At 50.2% G+C, this 14,484-nt stretch overlaps 1 protein-coding gene across 1 annotated transcript in view; it reads right to left on the bottom strand.

Moving 5' to 3' along the window:
• The window catches only part of FSTL4 (follistatin like 4), a 362,076-nt gene that overhangs the window by 50,778 nt on the left and 296,814 nt on the right, over positions 1–14,484 (bottom strand). Inside the window, exon 6 of the mRNA XM_011362303.1 lies at positions 10,658–10,824. Coding sequence (XP_011360605.1) covers positions 10,658–10,824 — 167 coding nt within the window. The remainder of the gene's footprint in view (positions 1–10,657; positions 10,825–14,484) is intronic.

The following is a 14,484-nucleotide window of genomic DNA, read 5'->3' on the forward strand; positions in this document are numbered from 1 at the left end:
GCTCAGATGTTATCTGGCGCCCTGTGACCCGCACCCCTAACCCCCATCTCTCTTCCTGGCACTTGCTGTCATCCAGCACACTGTCCACTATATTTGCCTTGCTTGCAGTCTGTCTCCCCTGACAGGAATTTGAGCTCCAGCAGGAGGGCAGGGGCTCTGGGCACGCAGCTCACGGCTGTGTTGCCAGCACCTAGCACAGGACCCAGCACAGAGTTGGCCTTCAGTAGCTATTCATTGAGCAGATTGTACAAGATGCTGAGCTAGGCTTTCTGCAGGGGCCGTGTTCTGCTTTTTTGAGGCTGACCACTGAGGCACCCACCTCCTGCTTGCCCATCCACCCAAATGTTGCAGGTCACCTGGGGTCAAAACTAGGTGGCTAGCGGGAAGGCAGAGATCTGGTCTCAGTCTCGTCCCCTGCCTGACCACCCTGTCTCCTCCAGGCTGAACTCCTTGGGCCAGGGCATGCTGCAAATGACTGACGGGAGAGCTCCACTCAGAGCAGCAGGCAGAGATGGGAGAGCCCATGCAGGCCAGCCCATCCCAGACTCGACAGGTGATGGGTGATGTTTGGTGAGTCCCTAACAAAGTCATTGAACCTCTCCGTGGTCACTCAGGTACTGAGGGGTGTGTGTCAGTGCCTCAAGGATGTATGGGGCTGCTGGATGTGTTCTGGCTCTACTTTGCGCACCTCACTCATTACCAGCCATGATTTTGGCTCTGGGGAGAAGCTGACTATTATAAATAAAATAATGTCTCTGGGCTCAAACAATAGGCATCATATAATTACAGAACAAAGTGCATATTGTTTTCTGGAGCATGAATACGGGCTACAGAAATCAAACTTACCTCATTGGATGTGAGGAAATTACTTTAAAAATTGATTTATAAGAAGCTACATAAAACTAAACCTGCAATCTTTACTTTCCTGGATATTCTTCGAGATATGCCTGAATACTGCCATCATTGCCTGATTGCATCTCTGTAATTGTCTTTTTATAGATGGCTTTTTCCTCCTCTGATGCATAGAAGTGTATTAGCAAAATCAAGGTTCCTTCCAGAAATAAACAGATGCCAGATGAGACCATTCTTTGTATTGATGCACATCCATCTTTGGGGAAGAGACGATTTTACTTAAAGACATGGGTTTTGCCTTTTAAAAAGCTATTTTCTAAGTGTCTGCCCTTAATAAAGAAAGTGATTAAATGAGACTTAAGTATTAAACTATATCTAAGCAGAGGCGAGATGGGGGATGTTGTCATAGTGACATAGGGGAGTCAGGTCTAAGTAATACAAAAATGAGCCATCAATGCTGAGTATTGAGTGACTAAATGTTAAATGCAAGGACGCCAGTGTGGTTTCAGAGTTTGGATTAATGATATCGTCAATGCTGCAAGTCAAAACTCAGTTTAGAAACATTTATTCAGAGCCTTTCCAACTCTGCCCTTCTCAGAAAGCACCCCTGGCTCTCTTTGGGGAGGATGGAGTAAAGGAGGCAGTCTTTGTTTTCATGCCAGTTCAGTTCTGGCTCCTAGAATTTTACTAACCTGAGCCTCCCACCTGCACAAACATTTGAACGTAATGAACCCAAACGCTGAGCCACAGGCAGTGCCTCGGTGATGGCTGGTCCTCAGAGATGTCTGCACTCACACTAGCACACGTGTTTGTTATCCAGACAATGTAAGGACCAGATGCATCGTCTGTGGGCACACACAGACATCCGCGTGGACATATGCAGTAAATGTGAGCATGCACGCGCATGCTCATTCCCTCCTCCCCCGCCCCCTGGCTCTTTATAGCTGACCACCCTGACCCACGCTGGAGTCCCTAAGCTGGTCACTTTCCAGCCTCTCAGATGACAGACTTACCACTCTGCAAGGACCTGCAGAACCAGTCCTCTTGCTCAGAGTCCTTAAAGAAGAAGTCCTTGCAACTTGAAGGATCCCTGAGCCACCAGGGGAAGGCTGCTATGGACAGTCACATTTGGTGTATCCTCCTGCTCGTTTCTAGGCCCAGGAGAGGGAGCCAGAGGCTGAGAGAAGGCACTGTGGGGAGAACACCTGGCTTCGCTGGGACTGCAGGGCGTGTGTGGTCACTGGCTGACTTGGGTTTATGCAGTCAGTGTCCCCCATGAGTGTGAGCTCCAAAGGGGAGGCAGTTCATCTCCCTGGGCAGTACCATATTGTCCCCAGTGGGTAGTGTGGTGTCTGGGGGCATAACTGGTGCTCAATTTGTGTTTGCTGAATGAGTGGAGGTGTGTTAGCCAAGTGTGCTGCCTTTTGGGGAGCCCTGAAGGGAAGGGTGGTGAAGAAGTAACATCACCCAGGGAGAGGTCTGGCCTATGCCCTCAGCTATGGAGAGGTTAAGTCTAAGCCTCAGAATGTCCTGCCCCACGTGAGTGCCTTTGTTGGTCTGGGGGCTTTGGCCATCAGACAGTCAAGCAATGTGGTGGGGGCTGGGGGCCATGTGCCATCGTTCTGCCTCCCCAGGGGCTGGAGACCAGAGGCCAGCCACATGGTCAGTATGTGACCGAGTGCTAGTAAAAACTCTGGACACCAGGCTTGGGTGAGCTTCTCTGGTTGGCGGTACTGTGTCCATGCTGGGAAAGTAAAATGTGCACGACTCCAAGGGGAGAGGACAATGGAAGCTCACATTTGGACCTTCCCGGACACTGCTGCAAGGGCGTGACTTCCCTCAGCACATTTTAATTGGTACTTTTTCCCTGTAATAAACCATAACTGTGAGCATAACAGCCCTCAACGAGTTCCGTGAGTACTTCTAGCACATGATTGAATCCGAAGGCAGTTTTGAGAACTCCCCAAACTTGCAATTGATGTCAGAGTGAGGGCGGTCTCGTGCGGACAGCTGTCTCAAACTCAAATGGGGATTCTGACTCAGTCGTGGGGATGCTGAGTGCTTGACTTGGGGACAAACTTGACTGTCTGAGTACACACAGGTGCCTGGGCACTTGCAACAGTAGGCTCGCGCCAGAGGCACTGTTCTGAGCCCTCAGCTTATCCATCCTCAGAGGCCAGAGGGCAGACACCTCTTGACTGGACAGCTCTCCAGAGTGTCGTGGGGTGAGTGGCAGCTCATGGGGCCCTCTGGTGAGCTGCAGGCCTGAACTCTGTGCAGAAGTTTGGCTCTTTAGCCATCAGCTCAGCTCAGCCACCGGAGGTGGGAAGGGACTCAGGTGCTAGACTGTGCTGCAGCAGTAGACAGGTTCCAGACCACCTCGAGCCTGCTGCCTGCATCTGGGAAATCTGCAACTCTCCCCCAGGGATGCCTGAATCATGAATCCCCAGGCTGAGAGGGCTTTCCGGAGGGCATCAGCTTCTCTAACCTGGACCACACTCAGAGCAAGACATCTGACTGCCATTCTCGCTGTCCTTGAAACACTCCAGGGAGAATTTAATTAAATTTCCTTCCATGGCTCATTTCAGGGACCAAGAAGGATTGCAATTAGTTTTAAACTCTTATACACTGTTGGAGAGAGTATAACCAGGCGCAAGCTTTTTAGAGGGAGATTTGGCAACATCCATCAAAACCAAAAATGTGCCCGCCCTGGGATGAAGTTATTCCACTTCTAAGAACTTATCTTACAGACCTATGTATGCAAATATGCCAAGAAGTATGTATATGGTCATTAACTGCAACACCGTTTACAGTAGATAAAGCCCTAACACAGGTTAAATGCGGGCTCCCCGTTATGGGGCTGGCAGGTGCTTGGCATGGCTCGGGGCTCTGCATTTAGGGTCTAGAAGTGGATCACAATCTTCCTGAGGGACCCTGTGCTTTGAGATGAGGCTAGAAGTGGTCACTGTACACAAGGGAAGCCTTGAAGCCAGTAGCAGAGGGAAAAGAGGTGACTCTGAGGAGGCTGCTGAGAAAACAAAAGTCAGCAGAGGTATTTGGAGGGGCAGAGTCCCCCACGAGTCATACAGGCTGGAGTACCATGGGCCTGTCTCTGTCCCTTGGAGAGTTCTTGACAGCACTCCTAGTGGTGTGAACGTATCCAAAGTTCCAAAGAAAGAAATGTTCCTCTACAACCAGGGTTTCTGACACCAGCCGGAGAGAACTGGCCAAAGCACTTGAATGCTTCAAGTACAGCGTTTTCCAAGATTTTAAAACAAAATGTACCCAAGCGTCTGATGAGATTATTTTAATGCAGAACCTACAACCACTGTGTATCGTGTTGCAAACAGCACTCCATGATAATCAAACGCCTCTCATCTCTTTACAATGGATTCATGACTGGTTCATATAAAGACAATAAAAATTAAATGAGTCATGAGGTCCTAAATCATTCTCTCTTGGTCTTTTTTAATAACTTACTTCCAAAGACGAGCTGGCTGAGAGCATATGCTTCATTAGCGTTTTTTGTTTCTAGTTTTACACCATTTAGGCATGGGAAAAAGTGAACCTTTTAACACATCCTTCAAACACTGCCACAAATACTTTTTTCTAATGGGTTTTGTTTTTCTGCTTTTATCACTGTGTTCTGCCTGTCAGCATTTGAAAGCCCCAAATAGTGAGATTTGGTGAAAGAAAAAAAACAAAAAAGACTCTTTCAAGTCATTTGAAATATACTGGGATTGTTGTAGGTCTCCTCCCTTTTTTTTTTTTTTTTTAAAGAAGATAATTCCTCTCCCTGAGGATATCCCAGCCAAACGATCCCACGTTTGGGTCTCAGAGCCTTCTGCTCCCCGTCCCCCTTGCTGGGGCGGAGGCCAGCAGCTGCTGAGAACCAGAGGGCCAGACATTTGGGCTGGCGTCCACAGTGGACATATCCCATGGGGGCCCGGGCACTGCAGTGGTTACTGTTGGATCAGGAGGCAGGCCCCCCTGGCCCCAGAGCGAGGCCTTGGCAATGCTAGGTGCTGGAGGTCATGACCCAAGAGCTTGGGAACTGGGGTATGCAGGCTGGCTGCAGGACCTGGCAAGTTCCTGGACCTTCTGAGTTACATAACCCCGTCTGTCTCATGGAGTTGAGGTGAGGACTAAGTGAGATGATGCTTATGAACGGACCAGCATGGAACCTGGTGCCCTGGACATGGGAGCTGCCTACGCTAATGATAGAAACAGAAGCGTTAATACTAGCAAAGGTTCGGCAGGTCAGCTCTTTTCTGTGACTTTGGGGGTGTCCCCTGTCCCTGAGGATCATAAGGGACAGTGAGGAAGACAGTTATGAGGGGAGAGCAGGTAACACTGTTGAGGCAGGATGTGCCTGCAACTGGGTTTGGGGACAATCACTTCACCCTGAGTGGCTGCTGTGTGGTCTGGATGGACCGCCAAGGCCTGGAATGAGTTTGCATGTTCAGTTTCTGGAGAAAATGAGGCAGCTTCCCCTTTCAACCCCCAGAACACCTAGGATGGGGGCCAAGGTAGGGGAGGAGCCCATGGATCTGCCTCTGAGATGGGCCCTGTCCCGGTCCCCAGAGTTTGGCTCTGAGCCTTCTGGAGACGGGGCAGCTCATTGGGGGAGTTCAGGGCTCTGTGGTCCAGGTGAAAAAGTGAAAAAGTGAGGTGCCCAGGTGGGATCAGGGCATTCTTGGCTTCTGTGCTGGACTCCTATGTCTGAAGGGTCCCTGCCTCCCAAGTGCCCTCTTTATCACAGGGTGTATGGCCTCAGGGCAAGGAGAGTCTTTCAGAGCTAAACTGTTTGTTCTCCGTTCTGCTTGGGTCCTGCATTGACAGGCATCTCATTGCCTCCTAAGGCAGAATTCTTCCTGAGGATAAGCTTCTTCCATGAGCTCTGGTTGTGGGGGTTCTAGGAGTGAGTGACCTCCCCATGTGGCATCGTGTTGTCTAAGCAGGGCAGGGCCACAGGCCAGGGCAGCTGACCATGGGCTTGTGGTGGGAGGGCCAGGGGTGTGAGGGCTCACCCTTTGTCATACACCAGTGTAGGCACACTCCCGGACAGCATCCTTGAGCTCAGGCCCTGGCCCAAGGCTAGGACAGGCAGAGCTCAGGGCTGCCATCGTGATGCCCCCTCTTAGCTTCTGAGCTAGGGGCAGTGAGCTGTGGGTCCTGGAGGCCTGAGGAGGGGTCTGCAGGGCCAGGTCTGAAGCCACCCAGACCCAGAAGTGCTTCAGTAAAGAAAGCAGCTGGCCAGGAAGGAAACAAATTGCAGGAGGCCCTTTGTTAGCTCTGGGGAAGGCGTGGTTATAGAAACTATTGACTTCTGACCAAACAGAAGGCGGTGTCATAATCCAGAGACCCACGGCCAGAGGCTGGCATGAATTCCCGGGGCTGCTCCTTCCGCTGGGGAGTCCCTGTCTCTGCATTCTTGGTCCCTACTTCTGCTCTCTGCTGGGGGAGGGGGGTTCCCAGCTGTGGGGAGGAAGGGATTCCTCATGTAAACGGGGTGGGGAGGGGCCTCAGGCATCCTCTGAAGGCACTCCAGGCTCTTGCTGAACTCCCCGGCAGCCCGAGGAAGCAAAGGGGTTGGGATCTGAGACACAGCCATGAGAAGGGAATCCCAGGCAGGAGCTTCGGGCAGCCTGGGGCACTAGCCCACTCAGAATGCACCATTGGCGAAGTTATTGAGGATCAAGGTCCTCCCTCAACCCCCGAGCACCAGTAAGGCTCCCTTAGTTTCTGGGTCTCACTTATTTGGGGTCGTCCTTGGGTACACGTTTAATCTTGGGCGGGAAGGGGCTCAGGACTTCTGTAGAAAACACATCTGATCATGTCACTCCTCAATGAAAACCTATGGTTCCCTCCGCCCACAGGGAATACCCGAGATCCTTTATGTTAACACTCAAGGCCTGTCATGTTCTGGTCCCAACCTGTCACTCTGAACTCCTCTCCTTTGCTTATCCCTGTCATGTGAGCACCAATCAGAGCCTCTCCTTCTTCCGGCCCCCAGAACTGGCTCCCTGCTTCTCATATGGAACCTGCCATACCTGCTGTAATTCTGCCCTTGCGGATTCCTCAGCCCCCTGGAGGCTGAGAGAGTCTTTGCTCTACGCTTTGGCACAGGCCCTGAGAGACGTTGGCACTTAGTATGCGAATCCAGAGGGTGACTCCCCATGTGTGCCATCTGGATGGCCAGGCACAATCAGGGTGACTCACAGAATGCTTCCGAAAGTGACACTACTCATTGGGGAACCCGTGGGGCTCCTCTCACTTGGCTCCGAGCTAGAGGGTACGTTTACTTTCTGATCAAATATTATGCTGATGCTCAAGGCCGCCTTGATGTTTGCAAGTCAGAAAAGTTTAATTACATGTGTCATTAGGATGGCATTCTGTAATAGCCCTGTGACTGAATTCATTAACAGAATTCTTAACAGATAAGACAAGACAAATTAATATTTTGTTGCCCATGAAAGCGTCTCATTAAGAGAGTGGTGAAAAAGTGATTAATATTTTGTTGCCAGTGAAGATGTCTCATACGAATGACAAAGAAAGGAGGCCCACACCTCCCCGTGCTCGCTGTCTTCCCGCCTTGGGCTTTGCAGGCTAATCGGCTTCCTGGTCTGCACAACGTTTCTATGCCAGTCGCTAATTATATCACTGGGGATTGGATTTTGCCTCTGACTGCAGCGGTGGGCGCTGGGTCGCCCTAGGGAGCCCATCAATCTCTGGTCCTCCATTGCCCTCCCTGGCTGTTCTTCCCTGACCAATCTTGCTTCAAAAATGCCCCTTGAATCCCAAGGACCTGGCTTTACCCCTCTCCAGCTGGTTTCTTCTCAGGGCTGCTGTCCTCACTGTCCCCAGAGGAGGGCTGCCACTTATAGACACCTGCTGTGTGTCGGGCACTGGGCTAGGCGCATCACACAGTCAGTCTGAAAATGCTGCCTGCAGGGAAGACACCTCATCTCCACTGCTCCACAGAGGAGTCATCCGGTTCACCCAGGGCTGCTTTGGACCCACCAGAGGCGGCTGGTCACCGTCCGTCTCCCTGCATGAATCAAGGCTGACATGGACAGTGTTGCCCTGTCCCTATCACAAGCAGCAGGTGCACCCCAGAGTCATAGCTGCCTGAGGGGGAGCCTCACGGCTGCTGCTGGCTGCTTGTTGGGGACTCAGTATGCAAGGTATTGTTTGGCAGCAGTGTACTAGCAGTAATTATAATGACAATGGGTAATGAGAGTGACGATAGTTAGCAAGGAACACTTTATGCTAAGAATGTCACATGTATCTTCTCACTTAATCCTCACTATAACCCTTTGAGGTAGAAACTTATTTATTCCTATTTCACAGAGGAGAAAACTGAGGCTTAGAGAAGTGCCCTTTCCAAAGTCACTCAACTAGTAAGTGGCACAGTTGTGACTTAAACCCAGGTACCTTTGACCCCAGAGCCTGTGCTGCCACCCACTCTTCACCTTGCGGCAAGGGGAGCCACAAGTGCATGTGCATGTGTGTATATGTTGTATAGGTGTGTGGTATGTATATTGTATGTGGGTATATATGGATATGTACATGTGGTGTGTGTGGTTGCGTGCATCAGGCGAGGACCCCTGTGGGGCTGGCGCTGCCCTGAACCCTCACGCAGGGGATTCTGAGAAGCACAGGGCCTTGCCTGTTTGTGGGCTGCTGACTTGACCACAAGCGGCAAGTGCTTCCTGGGAGGTAATGAGAGGCCATTAATCTCCAGTTGCACCCACAATTACCCAAATTGCTAACCTCACTGTGAAAAGTAAAAATGCAATTGAGTTGGTGCTGGAGGCATGTTCGAGGGAGGGGAAAAACACTCAAAGTAATTTAATTAACTGATGGCAAGTGCATTAGAAGTTCTGCCTCCGCCTTTATTTCTGGTGTCTTTAAATAGAACATCAAGCAATGCACATGGATGTTCAGACAAACACAGGCGGACCTGTCCTAGCTCTGAATCAATCACCACTGGCCCAACACCATCAAAAGCTGACATCTCTACATTGAGAGTTTTGAACACTCAAATGTGCACCCCAGCGTGCGCGCACACACACATCCTAGACTTTATCAACAGGATGTGGCTTCCCTTGCTAAGATCCCAGACATGCCTTGGGCATCTCTGGCTCAGAAGACTCTGCCCACCCAGCATCTGTCAATCAAGCATCCACAGGCTTGTGCTGGCACTGACATTCAGAGATGGATAGGACGCACGTTATGCTCATTATAACCAAAAAAAAAAAAAAAAAAGGCAAGGAAACAATCCTGCCCCATGTGACAAGGGTTGGGGAAGGGCACTCCTGCCAGCTCTGCACAGCTCTACAATCCCAGGATGCAGCCAAAGGGGCCCAGAGAGGAGCAGAGTCCTAGCTTTGGTGATTCCTGCAGAATTTCATGCTGGGCCTCTCCCCACAAAGCAGTCTCAGAGTTGGAAGGGCTCTTCAAGGTCATAGGTTTTAGCTGCCCTCTTGTGGCTAGCAGCATTGCTTACTACCCTCCTGCTTTAGTTTGCATGTCTCGGGATGGGGAGCTCACTGCCTCCTGTGATGTCTCACTCCATCGACGGACGGGTAGGGCTGATGGCTGGAATGGTGTTCCAGATAAGTAGCCCAAATTGGTCTCTCTGGGGTGCACTCTGGCCCTTTGTGCTAGTCCAACTCATGGGATCACACAGCCCAGGCCAGCTTCCTCTGCCCCAGCACTTCCTTCAACATCTTACAGCTGTTAGTGGAAACTCACCTACAGGTCTTACTTACTTCTCTGGGCCAAGCAACCCATTCTGGGCCAGCTGGCCTGTCCTGAGCAAAGGAGACCAGGGCTGCCTGAAACTTGTATTTCTGTTACTGTAGCTGCTGTCCTGCCAACACCCTACATCGGTGACGTCACTCTGTCTTCTCATGTGAACTTCTGGGAAGCCACCTCACCCCTTGTGCCAAACCAGGGCCAGTACATTTTCTTGAATTAATCCCTGTATTCCTCAAGTCCAGTGGAAGGGAAGTACCGCTAATGTTACTTTTCTTTCTTTCTTTTTTTAAAATGTTGCTCTTCTAATAGATTAAGTCATTGGGAATCAGCTGCTAAGAAATTGCTCAAAGTCATAAAAGTGGTCTGGATGACACTGGGGTCCCAGCCCAGGCTGCCCGGGCCCTCGGAGTATAGCAGTGCCCCTGTTGGTCAGTTAGGCTGTGTGAGCTCAGGGGCTCTCCTTTTCCACTTCATTCATCACATCCCCACTCCCTCACTCTGCAAATAAGGCCCCCCCCGCCCCCCAGCAGGCCCCTTCGGCCTGACCTCATTTCCTTTCCTCTCTCATGGGGCCCTGCCCTCCAGCCAACCCAGCCCAGCAGCTCACCTCTGCCTGCACAGAGAGCCCTCCCTCCCCATGTCTAGCTGTCTACATCCTACCCAGCATTAGGGTCCGAATCTCCTTCTGGGGACCCTACCAAGATGCTCTCCCTGCCTGGGAGCCTCCTGCCTGTCATGTTGGCCTGCGGTCCTTCCCTCCTGGCGATGGGCTTGCTACACAGCCCCCTCCTCTTACATGGCCTGTACAGGGACTTCCTGGCCTGCCCCCTTCCTCCCCCGTCCACCTTCTTTAGGGCCTGGCCGGCAGCCTTCCAGCCACCATCCATCCTATCTCTGCGTGGGTCTTGGCTTTTCCGGTACCTCTGGTGTCAGACAACAGGCAGAACAGCACCAAATGTGGGCTGTCCAAATAAAATCCTCGGGCCCTGCTGCAGCCTCGCACGGTTTACTACCCCAGAGTCCGAGCCAGGTGACTTACGTTGATGTCTTCCAAATCCAAGAAGTTCAGGGTGAGCCCATTGCGCTTCCAGACGATGGGTGGCCGCAGGTCTCCCTGGACAGCGCACGTCAGCACTGTGCTCAGCCCCACGGTCACTGTGGCCACACTGACCCTCTCCTCGGGGGCAAGGCTGAGCTGAACCACCTCTGCAGGGAAAAGGAGAAGCCGTCAGGTGCAGGCCCGGGGGCGGAGTTTCCACTCGAAGGGTACTGGCTGCGCGGATTTCCTGCAGGGCAGGGGCCCAGGCAGCTTTAAGGCAATTGTCTACCACATGCTGACGAAACGTACAGATGGACACGTCTCCTGGGAGAGGGGCCACGACTTATGGTAAATGCTCAAATGGCTCCGTGAGTCAAAACAGGTCAGGAATCATAGTTAGTGTAGGGGAACCACCTGGGCTGTGATGCCAAGAATGTGGGCTGCCAGGGGCCCGTGGGCCAACCCACTGAGACCAGGGACCAGATGCACCCTGAATGCCCTGTGCTCCTGGGTCTCATGAAGTCTGGGTTTGGCAAACTGCAGTCAAGGTTGGCTGGCTGGGATGACAGTTTTCTCCTTTTTCTGGGGGCAATTCAAAGGTTGCATTGTCTGAAGTCTGGGGAATGCACTGGCTGACCTTTGAAGATTTGTTTCTGTCTGAAGATTCTCTGAACTTGGATTTGGATTTCTGCTCAGCGACCATGCACGGTAGCCTTTAATTTTTGAAGTGTACTTCAGGCTGCACAATTATTAATCCTTGCCATTTCACACTTGATAACTGGCATTAAGACCGATCATTCTTCAGGCAAATGGGAAGGAAGGGTCTAGAATGTTTTCCTACAACCACAGCTTTTCTGAAATTCTTGGGACTTATGAAAAAAATTAATCCGACTCAGATGTTCAAATGCCCAAGTGGGATCAGGCTTGGAGAGAGAGTCACCAGTCCACTGACTAGACTGCCTCCCCCAAATCTATATAGTTCAGGGGACTTGGGGCAGCAGCCAGAGGCAGCATGAGCTCTGGAGGCCTGTGCTTATTCTGGGATGCCAGAAAAAATGCCAGGAATCCCATTTACTCTGACACTCTATCAGGGCCTGGAGAGGGCGGGGGGCCTGACAGGTGTGGAGCAAGGCAGAGAGTTGGGATCTGAACTCTGTGACTCAGTGGGAACACATCTGTGTTCACGCCTTCCTGCTAGTGTGAGTGGGGGGAGGAGGAGAGGGGAAAGGGTAGCGAACACAGCCACAGATGAGATGCAGGTGAAGTGAAAGCAGGTTCAGCCCGATGTGGTCCTGAGGAACAAAGCCCCTCCCCCCTTTACACTCATTCAGTGGCTCAGCTCTGGGCCTACAAAGATGAACAAGGCATACACTGGGTGCTTAGTGCTTGTTGGATGGATGGATGACAAATGGAGAAAATGGAAATAAAGAAAGAAGTCAACGGGCTAGTAGCGAGGGGACAATCACATACAGGACAACTGTGGTTCCCAGTGAAAGAGCTGTACAAGGAAAGATAAGTACCGTGTGATGGATGCAGATGCGACTGACCTAATATTTTAAACACCAAGTGATGCATTTCAAGTTCCCTCTTCAATCACTTCTGTTTGCTGCCCTCCCACCTCTGAGTCATGAGGCTTACTGCTCAGGGCTGAGAAGGCAGAGGAGGCACTAGCGTTCCATAGCAAGCCCCTGGCTTTGGAGATTTAGAGGGATAGAGAGAGGGACGGAGAAGAAGAATTTGCTAGAATTGTTTAGCTCTCACTGTGCTGTGCAGGCCCTTGGGACTCGGAACCCCGAGTACTTCTCAAGTGTAGACGAGGTACTTCTTCCTCATCTGACAAGCCATGAAGAAGGGGTATAAAATGCCCCCTCCTCGTCCCAGGGCATTGTGGGAATCTGAAAGGAGACAGTAGGAAGGGCAAAGAGTATGCCTGTTGGTGCGTAGGTGAAGGGCAGCAAGGGGCGTGCTCTAAGAGGAGGCTGAACCCTCCCCAACCAGCCTGCTCCCCTCCTGATGTGGGGTTACCACATGGTGTGGCAGAGAGCCAGGGCTTTCGCTTATCTGCCAGAGCCCCCTCAGCTCCTGAGTGGTGCGGAGGGGCCAGAGGTCCTTGGCAATGCACTGGTTGGACTGTGAGGTACTCTGTGCCTCTGTACCTGAAGGCTGCATTGGATAGCCAGACCTGGACCCAAAGGCAATGGCCTCCAGAGCACAAAGGGTGCATAGTGCCAGTGGGAGCTGCAGGAAGCCAAACTTTGGGGAACCTCAGACCCCGAACTCCACCAGGCTGTGAGAACCCAGACCAAGAGCATAGACAGGGCTGACCTCCGACAGGGCAGCTGGGGAGGGTTGACAGGTGGGGTGTCCTGGCAGCAGGAAACAGAGGTGGCAGAGGATGCCAGGGTGCTTTTCTCCATACTCAGAAGCCAGCCAGAGGAGCAGCTGGGGATGTGGGGTGGGAACTGGAGACATGAAGCATTTTTCTTAGAGCATTACTTACACAGACTGCTAAAATGATCAGCTTGGACTAAACTTTATAATGGATTAAACATTTAGGTATATTTTTTCTCCCAATGGCTGGTGGGTGGGGCTTGTGAAGACATCAGGTTACCGCTTACATAGTCAATTAATCTATGACAAAGGAGGCAAGAATACATAATCGGGTAAAGACGGTCTCTTCAATAAATGGTGCTGGGAAAACTGTTAAGATAATGCAGAAAAATGAAATGAGACCACATTCTCACACCCTATACAAGAATAATCTCAAAATAGATTAAAGACTTAAATGTAAGACTCCAAATCATAAAACTCTTAGAGGAAAACATACACAGTAAACTCTTTGACATTGTTCTTAGTGATTTTTTTTTAGATGTATCTCCTTAGGCAAGGGAAACAAAAGAAAAATAAACAAATGACACTTTTTCAAACTCAAGAATATTTTCATAGCAAAGTGAACCATCAATAAAATGGAAAGACAACCAACTGAACGGGGAGAGATATTCACCAATGATACATATAATAAGAGGTTAATATCCAAAATTTATAAGGAACTCCTAAAACTCAATACCAAAAAAAAATCAAATTAAAAAATGGGCAGAGAACCTGAATAGACATTTATCCAAAGAGGACATACAGATGGCCAATAGACGTATGAAAAGATGCTCAATGTCACTAATCATCAGAGAAATGCAAATTAAAACCACAATGAGATATCACCTCACACCTGTCAGAATGGCTCTCATCAATAAACTAACAAACAAGTGTTGGTGAGGATGCAGAGAAAAGGGAACCCTTGTGCACTGTTGGTGGCACTGAAAATTGGAATTGGTATAGTCACTATGGAACACAGTTTGGAAGTTGCTAAAAAAGTCAAAATAGAACTACTATATGACCCAGTAATCCCAATTCTGGATATTTACCTGAAGAAATCCAAAGCACTAATTAAAAAAGACATATGCATCCCTATGTTCACTGCAGCAGTATTGACAATAGTCAAAAGAGGGAAGAAACCTAAGTGTCTATGGCTAGAAAAATGGATAAAGAAGAGGTGGTACATATATACAATGGAATATTACTCAGCCATAAAAAAGAATGAAATCTTACCATTTGTGACAACATAGATAGACCCAGAGGGTATTATGCTAAGTGAAATAGGCAGAGGAGGACAAATACCATATGATTTCACTAATATGTGGAATCTAAAAAACAAAATAAACGAACAACCAAAACAGAAACTCAGAGATACAGAGAACAAATTGATGGTTGCCAATGGGGCGAAAAAGGTGAATGGATTGAGAAGTACCCACTGCCAGTTATAAAAACAGTCA

This window comes from Pteropus vampyrus, unplaced genomic scaffold (assembly GCF_000151845.1).
Source record: "Pteropus vampyrus isolate Shadow unplaced genomic scaffold, Pvam_2.0 Scaffold74, whole genome shotgun sequence".
Taxonomy (NCBI): domain Eukaryota; kingdom Metazoa; phylum Chordata; class Mammalia; order Chiroptera; family Pteropodidae; genus Pteropus; species Pteropus vampyrus.